This window comes from Echeneis naucrates, chromosome 4 (assembly GCF_900963305.1).
Source record: "Echeneis naucrates chromosome 4, fEcheNa1.1, whole genome shotgun sequence".
Taxonomy (NCBI): domain Eukaryota; kingdom Metazoa; phylum Chordata; class Actinopteri; order Carangiformes; family Echeneidae; genus Echeneis; species Echeneis naucrates.
The window spans coordinates 7,303,050-7,325,917 of NC_042514.1; the positions used below are offsets into that span (position 1 = coordinate 7,303,050).

The window sequence follows — 22,868 nt, forward strand, 5'->3', positions numbered from 1 at the left end:
TAGTGACATTTATGTCTGGACCTGCTGTTTTGCCACATGGAGGACCGGTGGATCATACTGAGGTTTTCACATCAAAATCAGTCTGGTTGATTTATTTATTTATTTATTTATTTTTTTTTTAAAGAGCTGTGATGAAAGGAAAGCAAGTGAATAAGGCAGCACATAATGCGAGGATATTCAAAGTAGTGAAATGGATTCATCTTGTCCATGATGGAGTGCTGCTGCATTTCTGTCTTCATCACAAATAGCCAGAACTCTGTGAACTGTTTAACTGTGTATGTACTTTTTCCATTTGCCAGAATGCCTGCAATGTCTCAGAGAAACAAACCACCCAGCAAGCTTGAATAGGAACAAGAACATTGGTGATAACAAAGGGTAATTCTTGTCATTCCTCTCTGAAGATTTGTATTGTGAACGCGTGAACCTTGGCTTTATCTCAGCTCGGCAACCTTGACTGTCTGTAAAACAAGGCTGCAGTTGTGAGACTGCAGATGGAGCTTAAAAGTTCTTTGATTGGAACTTGATCTCTCTGTGTTCCTCTCTGAATGCAAGATTTTCATTTATGTTTTTATTTTTTTTACTTAACTTTCTGCCTATTGTTGCTCCTTTGGGTTGAATTTGATTTGATTGCAACTGTTGAACTAAATATCAGAAATCTGGCTTTCTTTCACATAATTGCCTGAAAATAACACAGATGCTTCCTCACAAGTAGGTGAAATTAATTCAGATTTACATCTGTGCCCTTCCGAGGACAAAATGGACCTGGCTCATGCAATGGTTCACACTTTTTAATTTCTAGACGCACATACGTTACCACTTAATGACTTCTTCCTGCCTCAAACACATGTACTTTATAGCAACTGCTATGTAAACATGTTCTAAAAACCAAATTTCATATGCCTCTCTACATGAGGACTCGATGACATCAAGCAAACAATCTGAGCTTGCAAGTAAGTTTTATTCTTGGATAACAATGCAGAGATACCACTGTTCAACACTGAGGTCAAGGGTCAAGGACTAATACAGCTACACAACAACACTACTACAATTCAAGCAAAGAGAGCCAACAAAAGAGGAAAAAACACAAACACTGGTCCTGTTTTTGTTTCCAGGTGGTCCATCAAGTATGCCGGCCCTGAGGGTTCCACACGCTGCAAATTCAGAAAACATTTTCATCAAGTTGACACATATCTGCAAGTATTCAGAGCACAAAGTAGCCCCCACAAACGTAATTTTTAGTAAACAACTTTCCTGACTTCTCAAAATGTCTGTCCAAGGATACAAAAATTTGAGCTTCAGAGGAAGAAGCTGAAAGAAGCTACATTTTAGCAAACTTTAGAGAACAATCGAATAATCACAACGCACATGTGAGGCACTTCTCCAATTCTGGAGGTTGTCCCACGCTGCTTCTCAGTCAGCTGGCCAACTGCGGTGCCCTCATCAACAACATCCTATCATCACCGCCAACCGTAGTTTCCTCCACGAACTGGTGCATATTCCTGGCTCGTGAACGCTGTCCAAGCATTTCTCTCCATTCCTCTGAAGATTTGCTTTGCACAGGAGTCAGTGTTGACTTTATCTCTTGGGATACACGGCCATTAAAAGGCTCAGACCTTGACTGTCTGTAAAACAAGGCGGCAGCTGTGAGGCAAAAGATCGTCTCTCGTCCCCAGTCCTCTACGTTTGCTTTTATTGAGTGTTTTTTCCCTTCCCACCAATATCAACATACTCAATTGCACACTTTGTTGAGGGCAACCTTCTCTAAATCCTGTTGTTGCATTAAGCATTATCACCATATTTAGTAAGTTTTAGTTAGTTTCTTACTTTTTTTTTTTTTTACTACATTGCAGGAAATGTGGACATACACCTGAGGAGGAGGATTTCCATGTACAAGAAATTGGCTGTCAGTCATTACTGACTGTGTGAGTCTTTCCCACTGCCGGAACAGCCCAACATTTCTTCAGACACAGTGGATGAGAAGTTTCATGGAATGAAACTGAGTAAATATATAATATATACATATATATTTTTTTTTACTTTTACTTTAGGATTTCTGCTCAGCTCGAGACTCGAGTCTGCGTCTCTAAATAACATCTTAACACCATGAAGATTTCCAACATAAAACCTCTCACCTTCCTGCTTCAGGGGCTGTTTAGGAAATTCATTCAAGGTTAATTTTAAAGTCACAGAAAGTTGATTTCATAATCTCGAATCCTCCTGTGCTGTGGATGATCTTACACTGTCATTAGTCTCTCAGAAACCAACAGAAACGCCTTTTCTTTGGCCTTATTTGACCATCTTGTTAGAGGTGAAACAAAAGCACCTTTCTGTCCAAACATCTCAAGCAGGAATCCGCAGTCTAAATCTCCAAGGACACATGATATTCCTATTTTGGCAACTTTTCCCCCGGCATGTGAGAAAGGAAGGTGGGACTAACTAACTCCTGCGATTGACCCATTATAAAGAAGCGATTGAGAAAATTCTGACCACAAAGGCACAGCTATGCTGGTTGTAAATATACTTTACTGTGGAGCGTTGATGCTCTGCCGGACCTGGCACATCACTCATGGACAGCAGCAGATGCCATCCCACAATCCCACAGGTCAGACTCTACAGAGCTGCAAAAAAAAACAACAACAACAACAAAACTATACCTATAATCATGCATGCTCCTACTTTTTAGAAACACCTCCACATTTTATATTGTGTTCCTCTTTGGTAGCCTGTCAGTCTTATATACTGTGCATAAAATTTGGATTGTGTGCATTGTAGTTCCTGAATGTAGCTTTTCCTCTGCTTTGCTGTGTGCCATGTAATTTGTTTTTCAAATCCTTTTAAGGGGACCACCACACAATGAGCTCGACAGAGACTATGGAAATAGAGAAAAGTAGATCACAATTTTCCAATAACAAAAATCTCATCGGCCTCCGCAGCCTCTCATCAGCCTTGCTTTGTGGATGACATATTCGCAGCTTTGCGTGAAAGTGTCGAGGATGACAGCCAACTCACAAACCACAGTTTAGCTCTGTTTGGGATGAGTACAGTGTCCAACAGTTTATCAGCCTTGTTGGAGATCACTAAGAAAACAAGCAGAGGCGAGAGAAATGGATTGGAGTTTTTGCATCCAACCGGAGGTAGATGAACTTCTGATTACATTCACTTTAGTCTCAGTGTTTTGTGTGTTGTTGTTGTTGTTTTTTTATTCTACAGCATGAATGATTTTTTCCAACAGTGCTGGTGGCTGAGGAAGATGACAGAGAAACGCTCAATCTGACCTTTGACCTCCCACCATCTCCTTTGCTGAAGATGAGCCCCATGCTGCTCTTGGCATTTGAACATCCATTCAGAGGAGAGGACATGGATGTAACTTTCACCAGTCAGTCTCTGCAGCCTAACACACAGGTAAAGAATGAAGTTCTGTTGTATGTGATTTTGAGATGTTAGAGCGGCAATTATTATTTAATTATTTATTTTTAAGAGCAAAACTAAGCCACCTGTAGATTTCATGTGTTTTCCAATCTGTGTTGTTTGCAGTCTGCATATATTTCAGGTGAAACGAAGTACATGCTACTGACGGGCAAAGCGTCAGACACCGCCTTTCATCAGAAATGGATGATTTCTGTTGAGACAAATTCCCCTATGAGTAAGTGCCCAATGGTCTCATGTCTCATTTTCCTGTTTCATATTCATGCTCGTCTCACATTTTCTCTCATTGCAGAACAGACGCTAAAAGATGCCCTCATTGGTGGAAAATCGGGAAGTTCAATCAGTATAACTCCACTTCTGCTTTTCTCTGGGGGAACAGGAACTGATAGCAGGTTGTTTTTGCCCACATGTTCCCTACTGAGGTATTTACCAAACTATTGTCTGGGTTTTGCTTACAAAGGTTTTTTTTTTTTTGCTCTCTTTTCTCAGATATTCACATGTTTCAGGTTCAGCCCATGCCACTTCAATGACCTTCTCCTTCCTCTGTGAGCTGAAGCGGTTCCTGGGTGATGTCCTGCCTCATGACAACCCAGAGTCCCCTCCGCTCCAGCTGGACTCCTTACCCTCCATGCCCCCTTTGTCACTGGACATATTCTCCAGTGATACCCTGCTGGCAGCCCTGATCAACTCCTCTTCCCCCACCATCTTCCGCTTCCCAAGGTGGGGCTCCGTTTCTCAGTGGCATCCTGGACAGCTGGCCATGTCGCCTACACTGGTGGAGGAGGTTGGACAGAGGTTGGAGCAGATTGAGTTGGAGCTGATGGACGTATTTAGGCTAAGAGAGGATGGTCACAGGACCAAAAAGAGGCTGGAGAGGCTCCAAGCCCTCGGTGCATTTCCAATAACACAACCGGCAGCAGGTGATGTGCAACACCGTGCTTACATCTGTCGCAAACACTTTCATTTAAACTCCTGATAAACTTTAGAATCATTACAGATGATGTCTCTATTTTCTGTCGGCACATAACAGCAGAGACCCAGTACCGTGCCTTTCTTCTGCTGAAGGCTCTGCAGACAGTGGCCCGTGTGTATTCAGCTCAGAGGGGACCACGGGCCACCAGAGCCGACCCCAGCAACCCAGTGAGGAGCAGCATCTGCGGCCTGAGGAGCCTCACCGTTTCCCTGGAAAGGCGACTTATGGGTCCAAACACCGCCAACATCAACAACTGCCAGGGCTCCTGCGCTTTCCCCCTGACCAATGCCAACAACCATTCTGTCCTGCTCCACTTCTACATCGAGAGCGGGAATGTGAATGAGCGCGCTCCGTGCTGTGTGCCTGTAGCCTACGAACCCCTTGAGGTGGTGGATTTGAACGAACACGGGACTTACCTAACGATAAAACCAGATGTAGTGGCAACAGAATGTGGATGCCGCTAGAGCTGTTTCCTTTTTGGAGGGACAGAAAGAAAGCAGCTGTGACAACAAAGATGTTTTACTTGTTTGGTTTATTAATCACTGACTGCAGCTCGTTAGGTAGAGGCAAAGTGTCACTTAGTTTTGTTTTGTTTTTTAAGTACATTTTATTTACATTTCACTGATGCTTCTTTACACCTAGATACACACAGCAATGCTGTTCTCACGCTTACAAATAATTGAATATATTAGTTTATTGGAAAAAAAAAAAAATTCAAGTGTTGACACACAATTAATATTAGTATTCAAGTACCAGTATTATCACCTTCCTCAGATGCTATCTCAACATTAAAAATCTATTGACTTATAGCAAACTTCTTTGAAATGTAGCTCTAAGTTACATATTTCAAATACATTTGAATGACTGACTGAAAGTATGCATTAGATGTAACATTCAGAATATGACTCTAATTAAAATGTATTCTCTATACTCGTGATTAAATTCCAGATATACCGATGACTGCTTAGATTCTTGTGACAGCTGATGACCTCTGCCTCTTGGCCTTTCACTACGTGTTTGTTTCATTCTTTATTCTTTAGTTTTGGGTTTCAGGATTGCTTTGTTGCCCATTGGCTTTTTTCTTCTTCTTATTGCTCCGACCTCTTCAGATCCCCACCACCATGTGACACTGTCCCATATGGAGATCTGGAGGGAAACAACAGGAGACAACACACGGCATTCTTATTCCCATACTGATGGCCTAACACGCATATTATACAATATTACAAATCGAGTTCTGTTGTACTTTAAGGGAAATCCCCCACTAAAATGGAGCCAGTCTGCTAGTCTGAACATTGACCACAGATAGACCGCTGACAGGACAAACCCTGAAGGAGCTCCACCAAGTGTCATGAGACCTACCACAAATTCTTGAACACAAAAACCTTTATATGAAATGAAGTAATTGCAAAATAGAAAATAAAATTTTGACCTTGACCGTGTAAATTATAATATGCAGTTCTAAAATGATGGTGTTAGCAACATGTGGAAATATGACAGCCGTGGACAATACCTGAGTTATTGAACCATCCTGCAGACTTCCAAAGAAAGAGCTTAGGCCTGAGTCCTCAACAAAGGAATCCACAGCATCTGGAGGACAATGCGATATCTACATTACATACATACAGTAGTAACTTCCAAGTGAGTAATATAAACTGAAATAATACTAACAGAGGGGAAGGAGTTCAGGTATTATCAGCCAACAACTGTGTGACAGAAAATGTTCCAATAATACACTAAAGAAGACCATGTAATCCGAAGCAGGGGTGCATGTTATGTACTCTACATTAGAAACTGCTTGTTCGATATTCTTAGTCAGGACATTTTATTTGAAGTTGTCGTTTGTGTTGCATGATTACAGCACTCACCATGCATTTCATTCATCCCTGAGGTCACAAGCAGCACAACCATCGCCAGCACTATGCAGCGGTTCATACTGAATCCCTTCCATGGATTTGGAACATTACTCAGGTTTTCAATGGATAAAATACGTTCATAAGACACTGAGGAAAGACACAAGGAGGGCAGATATGTGTTCAGTGGTTTCTGGTAAAAAAAAATATGTATGCATATATATATAATTTTATTTATTTTTTATGGTGGATATATGCCTTACTTATGATGTCTTCAGGTGTTCCAACTCGGGCTTCTTAAGTCCTTTATGATGCTTTTTAAGTTTTAATGTGCATCTAAAATGAGGAGGAAAGTCTTTGTTCTACACACCGACAATTAAAAATCACAGTTTTTGCAAAGCAGATGCACCTGTTGTCCCACATGCACAGTGTTGCACAGTCTCAGCGCTGTTGCACTGTATGTCATACACTAACATTACACAGCCTAAAATAGGCACTGGCAGCTGTTTGGAAAAGACAAAATCTGATTCCGGGAAGCTAGATTTCTTTTCATATGGACCTCCACACAGAAGGAAAAGGTGTTACCTGAGTCAATCCTTCAGCGGTTCCTCACCATTTAAGCTCAGACCAGTACAGTTGTTGTGGATGGTGATTTCTGCTGCAGGCACCACAGACGGAGTGATCCACAGCCTGCTCCCTGCTGAGCCTCAGCCCCTTGACTGACAGGCACAGATGACAGTTGTTGGAGGAAAAAAAAAAAGGAAAACATTCAGTGTGTCCTGATAACATTGACACTTACCAGCACTTTAGTCTCCAGGTGTGTCTGCCCTGCATTACTCTATATCTCTCTGATGAGACAATCTGCTTTAGACAAACAAAATAAAGCTTTCACACTTTTATTCCCATTATTATATTGGAGAACATACTTCCCATTTTACAAGTCAAAATTTTGCAACCAAAAATGTAAACAAAAATGTAGATTAAAATAAGATATAATGTTGGGACCATTTCCAGGATCTGCATCAGTGGACGCTACTTAGACATGAATGTGCTTCAGTGTAACGTTAACAAGAGCTGGTCTGAAATAATTAACAGCGTAATTAATAATTAACGTTCCCTTTTTTTTTATTTTTTTTAGTGAAGTGGGCCATCACCGAAGCTCTGTGGACACTCCCCTGACTAACACCCCCAGCCCACCGACTCTCAGCCCGGCAGTCGGAGCCGAGGAGAGGACAGAGCGAGCAGCTGGTGTTGACGCTGGCCGGATGGTTAAATCTAACCTACAGACGATTTTGAATAGTCATTGTTTTGTAAGAGAAAAAGAGAGAAACTTATCCGAGATGCCTGTTATCGAGCAGTCCAGTAATAAACCCGAAAGCGAGAGGTATGCTTGTTGTGAATTGTTACAGGCTAACTGGGCGAGCTAAGCTAGCTTTAAAAATCCGCGGCCTAGCTCAGAGCAGCGCTGCCGGTGACTTCTTGTTTACATAACAGTTTACGTCTGAAGCTCACTTTTAATGTTTCTCGGTGCCTTGTTTTATTAACTACGTTTAACGTCGTCTTGAAGTGCTGCTACAATTCTGTACGACGTCTTGTAGTAACGTACCATCCAGTAAATGAAAGAAATCGTACCCGAAGCTGCTGTATAGATCCGTGTATTAGCATGCTAAGCTATAAGCTAATAGGTGAAACGCGTTTAGTCGGATGCTAGCTCGCTAGCTAGCTAGCTAACGTCAAAGCTGCCGAGTTGGCTGACGACGGCAACATTTTATGCAGGTTGTTATTTACCAAAATACAATCTGTACAAATACTGTGTACCCATTTTGGTCTGTTCTTGGTAACCTGGTGTGTGGTGGTTTAACTCCTTTTAACATGTACGCCAACGATAAATATTTGCTAACTGCGGTAGCATTAAAACACTCCTGTTTACATTACAGGCTGAAGGGAACCGGCCGACCGCATTCACAGAAATATTATATTTCTGTCTCACTATTTCTCTGCTGTGATGTTAAAAGAGAAAATGTACACGCAGACTTGTCGAGAATGGTGTAAAGTCAGCTAACCAACAGAGTAGACATGATGGCTAAATGGATCGTTTGTGGATTCATGGTGTTTTTTGTTTTTTTTTTTTTTTTGGGTTGTTGTGTTGTGTTTTGTTTTTTTGTTACTCCCTCCGGGTTCAGGTGCTAACAACTGAATTGTGATGGGGCAGTCGGTGCAGACTGGGCTTTGCTTCGTGCCATAATCTTCTAATCTCTCCATTTGCCAGCAGCCGGTTTCTGCTCACTTGATTGATCCGTGCTGGTTAACTGGAAATGCGTCTACAGTGTGCTGTGATTCTTCTGCATGTCAGCTAATCAGGACGAACAGGTGAACAGTTTGTCTCCGGGTGGGAGTTGGATCTGCCTCAGTCGTGTCCTGACAAGATTTCGGTCGGAGCTGTTTGTCTGGCTCTGTAGTATTGTGAGGACTCGTAGGAAATTTCCACTGCACTGCGAAGGAGGGGGTGGCTGTATGGGCAATCTGGAGTCCAGGGATGACATGTTGTGTACACAAGCTATTCCTTAGTCAACAGATAAATTATTATTTCCAGCCTTTTTCCATTTACCACAACAGCATAAAAGCTCTTATGCAATACTCAAATGAGACAGATTGGCGAAGACTGTGCAAAATGTACAGATCTCTCTTTCAGCCATACCTTTTATTTGGACAACAGCAGATGCATTTATCAGCTCATTCTGCCGCCATGACTGATCTCATCATTTGCTTGGACACAAGGCAGATATAAACATATGTTGCCAATCAAAAGGCACAGCCATATTCTCATAACAACACTTGCAGATTGATCGCATCAGAGACATGAGTGGGCCTGTAAGCAAAATTCATGCATGGTGAAGGTGCTCATGTGAGCAGAGCAGCTGTCTTCATCAGTGTAATCCGGGTTTTAAATATTCTTTGCTGCATACTGTTGTTTTAGGGATCTTAAGGAATGCCGAATGGAGACGTTAGCTAGAAGCCTTCTGCAGTTTTAAAAAGAGGGCAGTTATTTATCTAATCTACATAATCTAATAATTGGCTGGTTCTCTAGTGCCTCAGTTCATTGCATGATGGAACCAGGGTGGATGTTGCAATTTGTCCTGGATAGCCTGAATTTCGCAAGTTAGAATATTTCTTGTTTGGGTTTCACACATCTGTTCCACATATAGCACAGCGTTGGCATTTGCGTAAGAGCATGTGTATGTGTCTAAAGGCTGCTGTCACAGCGCTTCTGCTGCTAATGGGTTTGCTCCCGATTGGGGCTCTGAGAATAGTCCTCCACAACTCTGTCATTTTTATGTAGCTACAGTGGCCTGTTCAAAATGGCTGATTTCACGGGGGAAACTGGTTTTTGTCCCTGTTGTAAACTGGAGCAACACGATCAGTGAAGAACTAAAGTAGGCTAATGGCTACAAAACAGCCTGTTTCCCTGGCAGACTTCCTCTAAGAGTCATGTGGCAAGCTTAAAGTTAGACCTGAGCAACTGAGGCAGATGATTCTGTTGGGAAGTGGCGCATCGCTTTTCCTACATTAATATTTCAACAGGGGACAGTGATGTGGGCCATGACAAGTCTTTGTGAAATGAAAACAAAACTTTGCTCAAGGGACAGCACTGACTATTTCACTGAAATTCATCGGTGATGCAGTAGTAAAATTAACCACTGTTGCGTCCGGTCTGTTGATTTAACCTGTGCAAGTAAACTGTTCTTTGTCAGTCAAAGCAAAAAACTGTCTGTGCCTACAGTTGAGAATTACTGATTTAACTACTCCTCATACCCTAGAAAATGTTTTACTGCCATGTCACAGATGAATCACCCAGTGGTGTAATGTGTACTAAAACCTACTGCTTATATTGATAGTTTGGTTTCTACGTTGTTCAGAACCTTGTGTGAATAGCCGATTTTGATGGCTCCATGTGTGTGTTTGTTCGTTTCTCCCTCCAGTATCTCCAGTCCCAGGATGTGCTCTCACTGTTGCAGTAACCCGTGTCCGGGGCCTCTGTGGTGCTCCTGATGCCCCTCACCCACCCCTGAAGATCCCAGGTGGGCGAGGGAATGACCAGCGGGATCGCAATCTTTCAGCTAAGCTATTCTATTCTGTAAGTTAAACCACTATTATTACAAAAATTTGTTTTTGACTGGGGACAGTGGGTTAGGGTTGGGGGGGGCAGCCTTCCTTGAGCTAACAACAGGAAGATAAGTTCATAGATTGGGATCGAGACAAACACAGTGTTAGTTATTTGCAATCTGGCACTTGTTGGGTAGTAATCAGGCCCATGTTGAGGTGTCAAAATTGTGTGTGCTAAGTCTGTTTACCCTAGAAACCTGCTGTTGCCTCTTGTGCCTTCATAGCTAAAGCCTGTCGTCTCCCACAGCGTATATAACTGCTGAACTCTGAGCTTTCTTTTTACCATTAGCTACTTACTTTATTTACAGCTTTATGTTTTCAGTTAACTGGCACAGCTGCAGTTGCAATCTGGTTCAAAATTTGACCTAGACAGACTTTTAATTGTTATGATTTTTTGTGTCACCGGTCAGTGTATTTGAAAAGCTGTTTTTCTTGCCCACTGAGCTCACTCTCTGTGGGGACTGTTGGGTGTCGTGATTTGGTGCTATACAAATAAAATGGAGTCAAATTTTATTTCATTCCTGCAGCCTTTCTTTTGAAGTGAAAAGACTCTCCCTTGTCTCACATGTTCCTTCTTGTCCTCCAGGATGCTCAGTTGCTGGTTCTCGAGGAGCCTCCCGCTGCCAACAGCAGAGTGCGTTTCTTGCTCTTTGAGCCTCGTCGCTCTGAAGGGAAGCACTGTGTCTGGAGGGCAGCGCTGAAAGGGGGGAACATTTACGTTGAAATCCCTCCTGGAGCTTTGCCTGAGGGCAGCAAAGACAGGTCAGTTGGATTGTTTCATTGAATTTATCTTTGAAGTGGAAATTATCGATTAACTGCTAACAAAATTAAAAATGGTGTCTAATGCTAAAGTAAATACTGACCCCTGAGTTTGGCAAAAGTATTTGTAAGCACAAAAAAAAAATCACAAATGATTTGAAGGAGCCATTTAAAGAGCTACTTTTATGAATATTTATGGTTCATAAAAATGTGCTTTGACCATGGACTAATTATTTTTCAAGTGAAAGATGTTAACATCCATCCAATGATGCATTAACAAGTTGCTTTGCTTTGTCTCGTCACAGTTTTGCGCTGCTGCTTGAATTTGCAGAAGAGCAGCTGCAGGTTGATCACGTGTTTATCTGTTTTCACAAGAGCCGTGATGATAGAGGTAAGACATCAAAGCCTCACCTTGATTCACTTAGTTTAACGTGTAATAATAATTACATATGATTTGTTTCATTGAAAGTAGAGTTTGAATATTTCAGTCTTAGACTATTTTCTGTTTGGCATGACAGATAGATTGGTTAACTATTAGAGGAATCTGCTCTAGACTGCCTTCTGAGATGAACTTTGTCTTCACCAAAAGTCTATTCTAAGTAAATATTTTCTCAAACCAGAGTTTAGATGGAGGCTATTGAGGATTCATTGGGTTGTTTTTTTTTTTTTTTTGGTCCCCCTAATGTAAACCTGATATTTAATGTGTATTCATGATGTGGATGTTAATGCCCAGAAAGGGTGAAAAACTGAATGTTCTTGCATTTACGCTTAAAGTTTTAGGAAGGTATAGTTTCTCTTACAGATTTTGAAATCATCTCTGAGAGGTTTACGTCTGTTCACATGTTGTCTCCTCAGCATCCCTGCTGCGTACATTCAGTTTCCTGGGCTTTGAGATTGTGAGACCGGGCCATCCCCTCGTCCCCTCCCGCCCTGACGCTTTCTTCATGGCTTACAGCATCGAGCGCGATTCTTCCGATGACGATTAAATTACGCTGAGCAGTTAAGATTGTTTGTTGTTCTTATTTCAATCCATACCTGCAAATCTCTATAATTTTTGAAAATGAATATATTATCCAAGTTCAGTATGGTTGAGGTTTCCTGTCAGAGGTTTCTTTTTGTTTGTCCCTTTACCTACCATGTGCTGTGTTTCAGTATTTGCACTAGGGTAAAATGTTAATATACCAGGAATGTAAAACAAGCGCCCACTTAATATCTGGGCATTGTGTCCTCACCACTCTATCACCCTTGATGATGTGTAGTGCTGACTTCCTATTCACCCCTACCCCCTGAACTCTGATCATCTCCAGTGTAATATTTATGATACATTGAAATTCATCTTACTCAACTAAGTAGATATGTCTTCATAGTAATTATCAGCTGATTCTCCTGTTTATATATTTTCCTTTTTTTAATGTGTGCATGATTGATTTGTTTTGGTTCACTTGGTAAAAAAATCTGCTGCATGTTGTAACTGTACTAAATAAAAGTGCTCACCTTAGACAGTGATATCTGTGGCATTATGAAATTTTTTTAACTTGTTACCTATGAGTGTCTGTACTTCAAATGAGGCCACTGTTGTCTGGTAAGAGATGTAAACATGTATGACTGTGGTTTAACTGTGGTCTACTCTGTCAAAAAGCTCATTCACTTCTACAGTTGAAGGTGTTTCCAGATGCCATTACAGTATACTGAGGCCTTTGTCGGCCTTGTGATCATAGCAATTTATTGAAAATAAAGTAGGGATAAGCAAGAGAACCGTAACAAAGATTTTTCCTGGCGTGTGTCTTAAACCCTGAAGTATCTGGTGGAAGTCTGGTCTAGAAAAATGGTGTTGAACAAGCAAAATAAAAAAAAAAAAAGTTGAAATTCTCAGGAGCTGATTCAGAAAATACTTGAATATTTATTTACTGTCACAGCAATAAGAACTTGAAATGCACCATCTCATCTGACATTCTGGAGAGCAGTTTTTAAAAGAAATTGGAAATGGCTTTTTTTTCCTTATCCAAATGTGTTGGTAACTTATGTTGGACTGAAGCCAAACATAGTTTTCACATGCTGCCCATACATGTCAGTTCATCTTCAGAGTGAGCCACGGCTGACTGGTCACACTCGCAACCATTTCTGGGTCTGTAAATGAGAGGTACTGCAGGCACATATGGTCCTCCCAGTCCAGAGTAGACTGATCCTGGATCAGCCCTCTCTCAGCCAGCTTCATCACCAGCAGGGCTCGTTTGATCGTCAGCCAGTTGTGCGCAGCTGTGGTCGTGGAGGCTCTGTAACTGAAGAGCGGGACGTGCGGTCCCCAGAGGAGCACCTGAAGCGTGGCCACCATGTCTGCTATCTGGGGCCTGCCGCTCTCGCTCTGCAGCTGAGAGGCGAGGTGAAGAAGAGCCCTTCGGTAGGAGGACTTTGACAGATTGGGGCCTGAAGCTACAGGTGTTGAGCTCTCCTGTGGGGCCAGGCAGTACTGAATCAGAGCTCCAATCTGGGACTTGAGGTAGGCGAGGGGGTGAGTTGCGGACGGTGTTGAGGACAGAGGGCTCAACACTACACGAGGGGAGCCTTGCTTCCACCATCTTATCTGAATCCCCACCTTTTCCCGCCCTTTTTCGTCTCCCAGACTGCTGCTCCTGAAATTTCTCTTCACTTCATGCTGCTCCCCTTTGTTGTCTCCCTTGTCTATCTCACTGCTGGTCCACACTAGAAGGATCCTCCAGGGCCTGAGGTCTGCTGCAGTGCCAGTGATGTTGTAAAGGTGTTGAGATCCTAATAGTACTTGTAGCAACAGAACACACACCTGTCTATCATATCCCATCCAGTCTGAGCTCGGCAGCACGCTGCTGTCCTGAACAAAGTCCTGCAGACTGGCATGTGGCAGATCTCTCTCAACACTCACAGAGTGTCCCCTCTGCAGCTCAGACTGAGCTGACGTCGCCGTGTTGAGAGGATTTGTGGTGTGTTCAGTGCTGCCTCCACATGGGGCAGCAGCGCAGTCCGACTTTAAAGGACTGGAGAGATCTTGAGCTTGAATGGTGCCGGAGTCTGTCAGGGCTTTGCTGGGATGGAATTGCGCAATCACACTTTGCACATTAACGTGTGATAGCTGTTTGTTGGGAGCTGAGGACACTTCATCAGCCTGTTTGTGTACCTACACAGAGAAAAAGAAAACTCTCACAGTCACTTAAAACGTTCCACTGCAGTTTCGAGTCGATGTACATGATTATTTTCATGTGGTGTTCCTGTTATAGTTTTGACACCTGATGACAGTTTAGAGGAAGTGTTTTTAGTACCACAAACAAGCACTTCGGTTGATAAAGATCGTGCAGTAAGAAAACCACTTTGTTTTGCACATAATTTCAAGGGCATGCTGCAGCAAGAAAAGCAAAGCTGGTCTAACACATCCAACACTCACACAGCAGATGCAACATATTGAAGGCTTCATTGAGAATAAATGAACTGTAATATTACCCTTAAAGCCAGCACCCTCCGTGGGAACCTGGGGCTGCGCAGGCTGTAGTAAACACTGTCACCAATCTGATTTGGCTGACTGCCCTCATTCAGCAGGAAATCCTGAGGCTGGTACGATTTCACATCCTTCTCTGAGGCCTGTCCTTGCAGCAGGATCTCTGCCTCCTCGCTTTGTGCCACATTTCTCAGAAAGAGCAGGTGGCGATGCTGAATGCCCTGAGAAACGACCCTGAGGTCGCCAAAGCTGCTGAAGAGGTGCGACAGAAGTTCATCCGAGGTGTCAAAGGAGAGCTGGGTGAAGGACGGTAACGGCACAGGACTCTTTGGAACTGCTTTGACCTCTTCTGTCTCCTGATTGAAACGACTGTCTGATATGGGGATCAGCATGTACAAAGGGTTGTCAAAGTTTTGAGGCTGCTTTGGCGGTGGAGACAAAGGGGAGAGTGGAGATGCATTTGGATCAGGGAGGGAGAGGGTGCGGGCGAGCCTCTTCTTTGGAATAGGCGGTGGAGTGCCATCAGAGAAAAACCTCATCTGGTGTCGAGAGGGATCTTAGCAACATCAAGAGAGAGATTTGGGTCAGACTTGAGGCAAGACAACAGTTGGGATGGTAAACTAACTCTTCAGGTATCACATGCATTTTGTTGCAAGTTTCAGATGGTTACTTCCTCTCACACGAACTATGAGTCAAACTGGGAAAGCTGAGCCACACATAGATTAATCTTCTTTGTTTCTTTTTAGAATTAGAGAACCACGAGCATTCAGGGGTTGCACTAAAGTTAAGCGACATTTTTCAGTGTTGTGACATATGTGACATCCTTCCCTCACTCAAACTCATGTCATCAGCATGTGGACCTACCGTAGCGCTGGTGTATGGGACACTGTGCTGCATGACAATCAGTGGGCTCAGAGAAGACATCATTCCATGCAAAGTTATGTTGGAGACCAACGGGGCTTAGCATGCCACAGTCTGACTCCACGCTGGAGGAATAACTCCTGTACAGAAAAGTGAACGATAGAAAAGCTTTACTGTTCCTCTATGGAAGTGCGGGAGTGAATGTTTTTTAAACAGACTGCAACTAAAAACTTCATATCTGTAAAAGTCAGAGGTGCATTTGGCATCCTCTGCAGTATTTGACATGATCAAATTAGCTGAACAAATAATTTGTGCCCCAACTTATTGATATCTTTTATGAAGCTGACACAAACCCCCATGAAGCATAATAAGTGAGATGATTGCATACTGCTCAGAGATGGATAAAATATTTGATTTGTTGGTCTTACCTGTGCTTTTTGACAGGCAGTGCTGGCGGCAGTTCTTCTGCACTGCCGGCTGAACCAGACGCCATCAGGAATCTACAAACTTACAGCAGCTCTCCAGCTCCTGCTCCTCCCTCACACTTCACTGCTGTCATATGCACGTCAAGCTCACAGGTGGCTAACTAACTTTCTCACTGAATGACTTCCCATCTGTCAGTAACTCCCTCTGTCATGTTTTCTCTGCTTCTAACTCTCTCTTTGTGTGTGTTAAAGTGATTTTTTTTTTTTCATGAGTCTGCTCTGCTGTTCTTTTTTTTTTTTTTTTTTTTTGAGTCTGTGCTTGAGGTTGGCACCGGAAAGGTAGTGTCTGTACTGAGGGTAAAACCTGATCGCTTAGATAACCTCAATTTGCCACAATGAGGAAGAGCAGTTACAGAAGAAGCCCTTCAATTTGCACTCCTTTCTCTTTGTGTCACTCCTTTGCAGCTGATCTACACTCCTTGGGATAAACCTCGGCATGAACCCCTCTCTGTCCTCGATGATGCAGTTTTAGCCTTTACATGTGCAAGGTGCTCTTCACAACCTTTTAATTGACTTTTAAAGGAAAAGTCAACATAGTGCACATAATTTAGTGCTTTTTGATGAATACACATTGTTTAACAACGTTAGTGAACTGTAGTGAATATAAATATTGTGTTATTGTAAAAATACTTCTTAAGGTTGTAAAGGTTTTTGTTTGGGCATTTTTCAGTGAGACTATTAAGACAAATTTTGGTGTAAAAGTTTTGAATAATCAGGATTAATTAATGACACAAAGACTCTACAACTGTCCGTAAAAAAATTCATCCATCCTACAGATACTGAGACAAGTCAGAGGAACTCCAAAGTCAGCTGGATTTTTCTTCTGGGAACCACATCTGTGTATCCATTCGGTCAGTTAGACCTAATTGTTCATGTTATTCATGTTTTGTTTATTTTGATCATGATACCATGTGTAGTTTGTTCCCATATTTTTGCATACATGTATTTTGAATTAATAAAATAAATCTATCTATCTCAGTCTGGAAAGTGGAAAACAAGCCTTGAGGTTCTACTTTATTTAGGATCTAGAAATGAAGTCTAACAACACAGTGTCAACATGGGCCTACAGTGTGACTAACAAACTCAAGTATTAATTATCATAGTTGGTGTAATAGCACATGTGTGATGACAGCGAGGCCCCCCACGCCCCCAACACACACAAATGTACCCATAATATAATATTCTAATATGTGAGTGTTGTCATTGTTTGTGCTGCTGTGGTGGGAAGAGAGGGTTATTGAAGCAGAGTACCTGCTGCTGAAAGCAGCCACAGAATGACTCACAGAGCAGCTATTTCCTTCATGATCAGCTCTGCTGTATTTATATCACGGAAGTAAGCATCTCAAAGAGAAACATGGTGACAGCCTATTGTGATGGACAATGTTGTGCATCACCAAATGAGGAGCTGAGGGGAGAAAATGGAAAACAGAGATGTTACATGTTGCACTCACTGCATCCGAACAACTCGACGCTGTTAAAAGTGTCCAGCTTGTCCTTTTTCTTTGGTAAACGCAACTGGATGAACTTCTTGCTTTTCACTTCCACCTGAGAACAGAAAACAAGAGAACAATGCACACAAAGTCAAAATGTGTGACTGAATTGAGATATCATTCTTGTTAGTACTGATGGCTTCAATGTGTAAACAAGTTTTACTGTGAAACTGCTAGAGTTGGGGATAGTTTTAACTATTTCATTTTTCTGTCATCATCGATCATGTTTTTAAATAAAACCATGTAAACTTTAGAGGGGAAATGATTCATTGGTGGGAGACTGGGGAGAGATGTTGGGAGGCGCTGAAGGTTTGTGTTGCTCATGAATTTCTGAATGATGTAGGTGGTGAGTGTGTTTTTTTCCCCCTGAGAGTCCTTTTTAAGCTTCATCATTATGTTGTGATGGTTTGGGAGGATTGTAATTTGTGGTGCTGTTGAAATTTTATTGCGTTGTACACATCAGTGTTTCTGGTTAGGGCCACGGAAGCTAAATGAAATGTAACGTGTCAGTATAACAATACTGTTAAATTCTGTTATTTAATGAAGAAGAATCAAGAGGACTGATCTAACCTGCTTTAGTCTAATTGAATGCTTGTGAGGAACCGAACTGCGAGTGAACTTGACGAAAGCGGAAAGCCTTATTTGCCTTAGAGCATTAATGAAAAATCAGTGAGGTCATGCACATAAACAACAACAACATGGCAGGTGATTTTAAATTTAGATCACCTTAATCTATTCTCGTCTCACTCTTGCTTCCCCCTCTCCCTCCACTTAAAACCAAGTGTTCTGCATCATAATCATATCTACCCACTAAATTTCTGCGTGGGAGAGTTGAGAACGGAGGCTATAAGGATGCGTTAGGTCGCCATCATTATTGTCTCTCTTCATATGCTAAGGAGCGAGGAGAATGGCTCGGCTTCTCTCTGCCTCGGGGGCTCAGCACCTCACATTCAGTGCTGCAGGATACAGTTCAGGCTAACTGCGGGAACAATACAGATATCTATATCAAAGGGAGTAAATAGGAGCCGGGGCGGGACTGACATTTATGATTTTGTGAGCAGTGGAGGAATTCATTAACCTGAACCATATGGCTGATGTCAGTTATTCTCTTTCACCACTTTGAGAAGCTTAAGGTGACCCTCGATGCTGCTCTACTCCATAGTTTGCTTTTCTCCCATGCAAACTTCTTTTAGTAGACAGGAATAAGGAACTGTGACACATAACACACACACAATATTATGTCCCTCTGTTAATGTTTTAATTTTTTGATTTGATTTCAACTGGTATATTTTTCATGGCTTTTTACATTTTCAGTTGATTAAAAACATAATTTAAACGGACTTAAGTTCCATTAAAACTCTTCTCCAGTGTCACGATATCACTTCTAATGGGAGGAGGTGAAGTGTTTCCTGATAATGTCGTAGAAGCGGCGTTTAATCTTGTCATCTGGTTGTCTGCCTGCAGAAGAAGGCAACTTTGTGTTGGTGGATGGTGCAGAAAAAGCTTGTGTCTCTGCCTTTATTAATGATCCTTTGGTCTGAGAGTCAGTTGTGTGTTGAGGCAGCCTTTTGTTGGCTCCAGACACGTGGGACGAGCTGTCTTTGGTGTCTCCTGTCTTTGTTCCTGGAGCTCTCCTAAGAGACCATGCAATCTCCACGTCGTTGGTTAAGCGGCGTAGCCCCGCTTGGCAGAGAAGTGCCTCCTCACTGGCCATCTGTGGGCTCTGGGTCAAGGTGACGAAGCCGTACGGGGTGGTGACTTTGGTGAGGTGTGGCAGGGAGAGGGCAGCTCTGCTGGAGGGGTCCAGGCAGTGCTGGGCCTCGGTGTAGGAACACGGGTGGGATCCTTCCCTTTGGAGGGGTAACCTCCTCTGTGTAAAAGGGTCTGAGACACTTCGCTCAGCTCTGCGGTCTGACAGAACCAAACTGAAGCTTGGGGACGATGTGCCTGATGAGGACGTGGAGCAAGATGGAGAGACGCATGCCGACGTCTCCTGTTGTGAGCCAGAATCGTCCCAGCCTTCTTCTGACTCTCCGTCGTCTCCCTCCGTCTCCTTGTCGGGGGATCTTATACTATTCTGCACAGACAGACTTGGTATCGTGAACTGCGGGATGTTGTCAGGTGTCAAAATATTCGGAAAGATGTTCTCCCTGCTTGACTGAGAGTCTGAACCCAGAGAAGACGCGAAGGACTTGGCGCTGCTGGTAGCCTTCAAGAGAGCGCGAATCCCTGCACTGCTGTGCCTGCGTGCCGTGGAGAAATCATCTGGGGCTTCAGTTCTGCTGCAAACAGCTCCAATGCTGAACGTCCGTGTGACTGTGCTCTTGTACATGCCTGGATGTCTTCCACTCTCACACAGGCTTGGCTGACAACAAGCAGCCTTTATACATTTCCACCTACCACATTTCCAGCGAACGCATCAACAGATACGTAAATGTGACGAAAGTCGGTGCCGGAAATGATCGCCAATTAAGGACCCTGTCAAGTATGGAAACATAAATAAGTAGGCCCTCTTAAATCTCTTCATATGCTAAAGAGAAAACACAGCAGCAGCTTCTCGAATCACCTGATGTCTCCATGAGCGATGCATAGATTAAAGCCAATATTTATTACACGACTCATTTTTGAGACTTAATCCTGTAAATGTTTATCGTTAAAGGCTTTTTTAATGTGTAGTGTGCCTGCAGCTATCCTGACCTTTTGTGTTGTAAATGCACCAAGGACTCAAGCTCTTGGTAAAACTCCTAAATGAGTTAAATTTGATTCATAGTAATAGCAAAATAAACAGCTCTTTCAATGTTAGACTTTAAACTCAAAATCACTGATTATTTTCTGTTTTTTGATTACCAACTGCAATGTGCACGAGGACTCATCTATGTATGTATGTCTGTGACACACCTGACCTTTTCCCACATAAGATGCTGTAAATAAGACAAATGTGATTTGACTTATATTGATTTGATCATTTTGACTTATATCTCCGCTTTAAAATCTGCATGAATTTCTCATTTCATACTACGAGTGAAGAGCTTTGACTGAGTTGAGATATGGATGAAAATCAACGAAAACATGAGGCATATTTATTTGAAATTCGTAAACAAACACAGCAAACATCTGCTGAAAAATGCTTCGACTCATTTTTAAAGCACAGAAACTGCTCCCCTCTGGTGACCGTCCTGTTGCAGGTTAATTGGCGGGCCTTGCTCATTGGCTCCGGGGCACTGCTGCAGCTGAGGCTGTTTGCATTGATTGGCCACCCAGCAGTGACCTCCGGGTACAACCGGCTGTCGTCCTGCAGCCTGGCCTCGGTGCAGCCCGGCAGATCCGCAGCAGGATGACTTGTGAAGCCCGCAGAGACGCCGTGGAGCCGGAGCAGACCGAAGACACGGAGGTACCGGCGGCGGTCTGGCAGCTTGAGCAGCAGGAGGTGTGTCTGGGGCAGCTGTGACGGTTTGGTTTGGTTTCCTCCCTGCAGGACAGAGTCCAGAGGACGGACGGAGGTCGACGCTCCGTGCTGCTCGGCCTCTTCTGGCCTTTCGGCCTGCTGGTGCGTTCAGCTGGGTGTTTTTTGGATTCAGCCTGTCTAGATCCGGATCTAACCAGTCTCCCCTTCAGGTGCGTGTATGCCGGCGGGTTTGGTGGCTCTTGGGCTTCCGGCCGAGGGAGCCGGCCCTGGTTACCGTCACGGTTTCCAGTCCCGCACGCCAGAGCCTCGCCGGCCGCAAGCGCCTGCCCCGGGTCACCCGCCTGCTGATGTGCGTCCTGCCCCGGTGGGTGCAGGGCGCCCTGGGGTACCCGGTCTCCAGCAGCATCGGCCGCTCCCTCTCCCCAGGTGCCATGGCCTCAGCTGAGCAAAACACGACTTGTCAAAGAAGTTCACTTTAAATATGCCGCTTGATGGATGTCTAGACTTCTGCCTCAACTCATGCTTTGGCAGGAAAATAAAGAGGTTTGTGTTTCTCAACAGAAATCCGAGTCTCTCCCACCAAACCCTGTGGAAAGGGCAGCAAGAGGAAGCAGGATGAGTTGGATGAGGAAGAGGAGGAAGAGGAGCATCAGACCTGGGTGGAGGCACTCACTCAAGAGCTTGCTGATGATGAAGGCCCTGAGGAGGATCCTGACTATGAGGTTGGTGCCAGATCCCAAACAGATGCGTTCTTTTTAAGTGACTGACTTTAGAAATGTTTCAGGCTCAACTTCTCCTCTGCAGCATTGTGTACCAAAAGCCTGACTTGTTTTCTGCATCACCTGTTTAGTGTCTAGAAAATATACTTCCGTGACTGAAAAGTATCCCAGTTGTGCAAAACTAAATCGTTTTCAAGAAGCTTATTTAAAAATGGCTTTGGAGGAAATGTACATCTTACTGTTGCCAACTCTCAGCCCAGTACAGTAGAGACGGAGAGCGAAGAATACTGTTCTCAAAACAACACAGAAAGTGACATCGAAGTTCAGGGGAAAGGTGTGGTCGTTATTGAAGATGTAAACACGGTAAGACTGGAAATTTTTAATTTACTTTTTTTTTTTTTTTTTTGGAAATGTGGCTTGAACAGACACTAAAAATTTTCTTTTCTTTGCAGGATTTTGTGCCATCTGCTCCCATTCAAGTTGCTTGTCCTTCTGTTTAATGTGTTGCTTGTCTTTGTGTTTTTTGGATGTTTATAATTGAAATAAAATTGTCCTTTTTGCCTTGATATGGAAGTCTCCCACTAGATGGCAGTAATAATATTTAGAAACACTGAACTGATGCAACCAGGGACGTGGTAATGCTCAAGTCTTTTAATGACACTGTTGGAATTTTCTTGAGAAAATATCAACTTGGCATTTCCGTCACTGGTGCAACTATGCATCCTGTTGACCACCTGAACGTGGCTGTCAAGTTAAAGTTTTTCCTGACTAGGCTTTATAAATGGTCCCATAAGTACAACCTCAATGGTCAGTTGGTTTAGGCACTGTTATCATCCCCTGAAGTACAACTACAAAATGATGCATTGACTTACAGGCGTGTTGACTCTTAATTTACTGCCTCATGCCAAATTTTTAGTCCGGTTAATATTTTTAGCCCGCAACAGAAGTCACACTTCTGTCCAGAAGCAATGACCTGATCTGCTACTGTGGTTTTCACTGAAGCTGCACTCTCCCCATAAGGTGTTGAATGTGAAAGCAGATAAACCAGAGCTATTTCTGACTTGATGTTAGACTTCCCGTTGTTTCACCTGAGTTCCTCCGTGCAGAGCTCACATCCCACCGGCTCTCTGCTGCAGGTGAGGGGGAAGCTGCTGCCATGAGGCTCGTGACTTTTATGAGAGGCCGTTGAGCGTATGTCAGAGTTGCTCAGTCGCACATCTTGTTCATCTGCAGACGTGCGGTCTCGGTTCACCTGTAAGCATTAGTCAT

At 43.2% G+C, this 22,868-nt stretch overlaps 4 protein-coding genes and 1 long non-coding RNA gene across 5 annotated transcripts; 4 read left to right on the forward strand and 1 right to left on the reverse strand.

Annotated features, from left to right (window-relative positions):
- The first annotated feature begins 2,566 nt into the window (after positions 1-2,566).
- amh (anti-Mullerian hormone) lies at positions 2,567-4,972 on the forward strand. Its single transcript, XM_029500095.1, has 7 exons — positions 2,567-2,602; positions 2,882-3,134; positions 3,233-3,402; positions 3,535-3,643; positions 3,719-3,818; positions 3,916-4,346; positions 4,457-4,972. Exons 1-7 carry the CDS (start codon positions 2,567-2,569, stop codon positions 4,861-4,863), a joined length of 1,506 nt encoding a protein of 501 aa, XP_029355955.1. The 3' UTR covers positions 4,864-4,972.
- Positions 4,973-7,441: 2,469 nt separating this feature from the next.
- Positions 7,442-12,681, forward strand: oaz1a (ornithine decarboxylase antizyme 1a). Its single transcript, XM_029500905.1, is given in 6 exon segments — positions 7,442-7,636; positions 10,233-10,299; positions 10,301-10,387; positions 11,003-11,178; positions 11,481-11,566; positions 12,031-12,681. Coding segments are annotated over 6 exon segments (666 nt in total). The 5' UTR covers positions 7,442-7,517; the 3' UTR covers positions 12,162-12,681.
- Positions 12,682-13,066: 385 nt separating this feature from the next.
- LOC115042217 (inactive tyrosine-protein kinase PEAK1) lies at positions 13,067-16,152 on the reverse strand. Its single transcript, XM_029500291.1, has 4 exons — positions 15,928-16,152; positions 15,503-15,639; positions 14,644-15,194; positions 13,067-14,323 (listed from the first exon to the last, which is right to left on the reverse strand). The coding sequence occupies exons 1-4, from the start codon at positions 15,990-15,992 to the stop codon at positions 13,244-13,246; spliced, it is 1,833 nt and encodes a 610-aa protein (XP_029356151.1). The 5' UTR covers positions 15,993-16,152; the 3' UTR covers positions 13,067-13,243.
- Positions 14,671-17,524, forward strand: LOC115042218 (uncharacterized). Its single transcript, XR_003840666.1, has 3 exons — positions 14,671-15,270; positions 15,944-16,077; positions 16,390-17,524. It is a non-coding gene; the product is annotated as an uncharacterized LOC115042218 (long non-coding RNA).
- Positions 17,525-20,750: 3,226 nt separating this feature from the next.
- org (oogenesis-related gene) lies at positions 20,751-22,165 on the forward strand. The gene is made up of 6 exons (XM_029500859.1): positions 20,751-20,865; positions 20,950-21,021; positions 21,090-21,306; positions 21,442-21,602; positions 21,855-21,962; positions 22,052-22,165. The coding sequence occupies exons 1-6, from the start codon at positions 20,809-20,811 to the stop codon at positions 22,097-22,099; spliced, it is 663 nt and encodes a 220-aa protein (XP_029356719.1). The 5' UTR covers positions 20,751-20,808; the 3' UTR covers positions 22,100-22,165.
- The last annotated feature ends 703 nt before the right edge of the window (positions 22,166-22,868 follow it).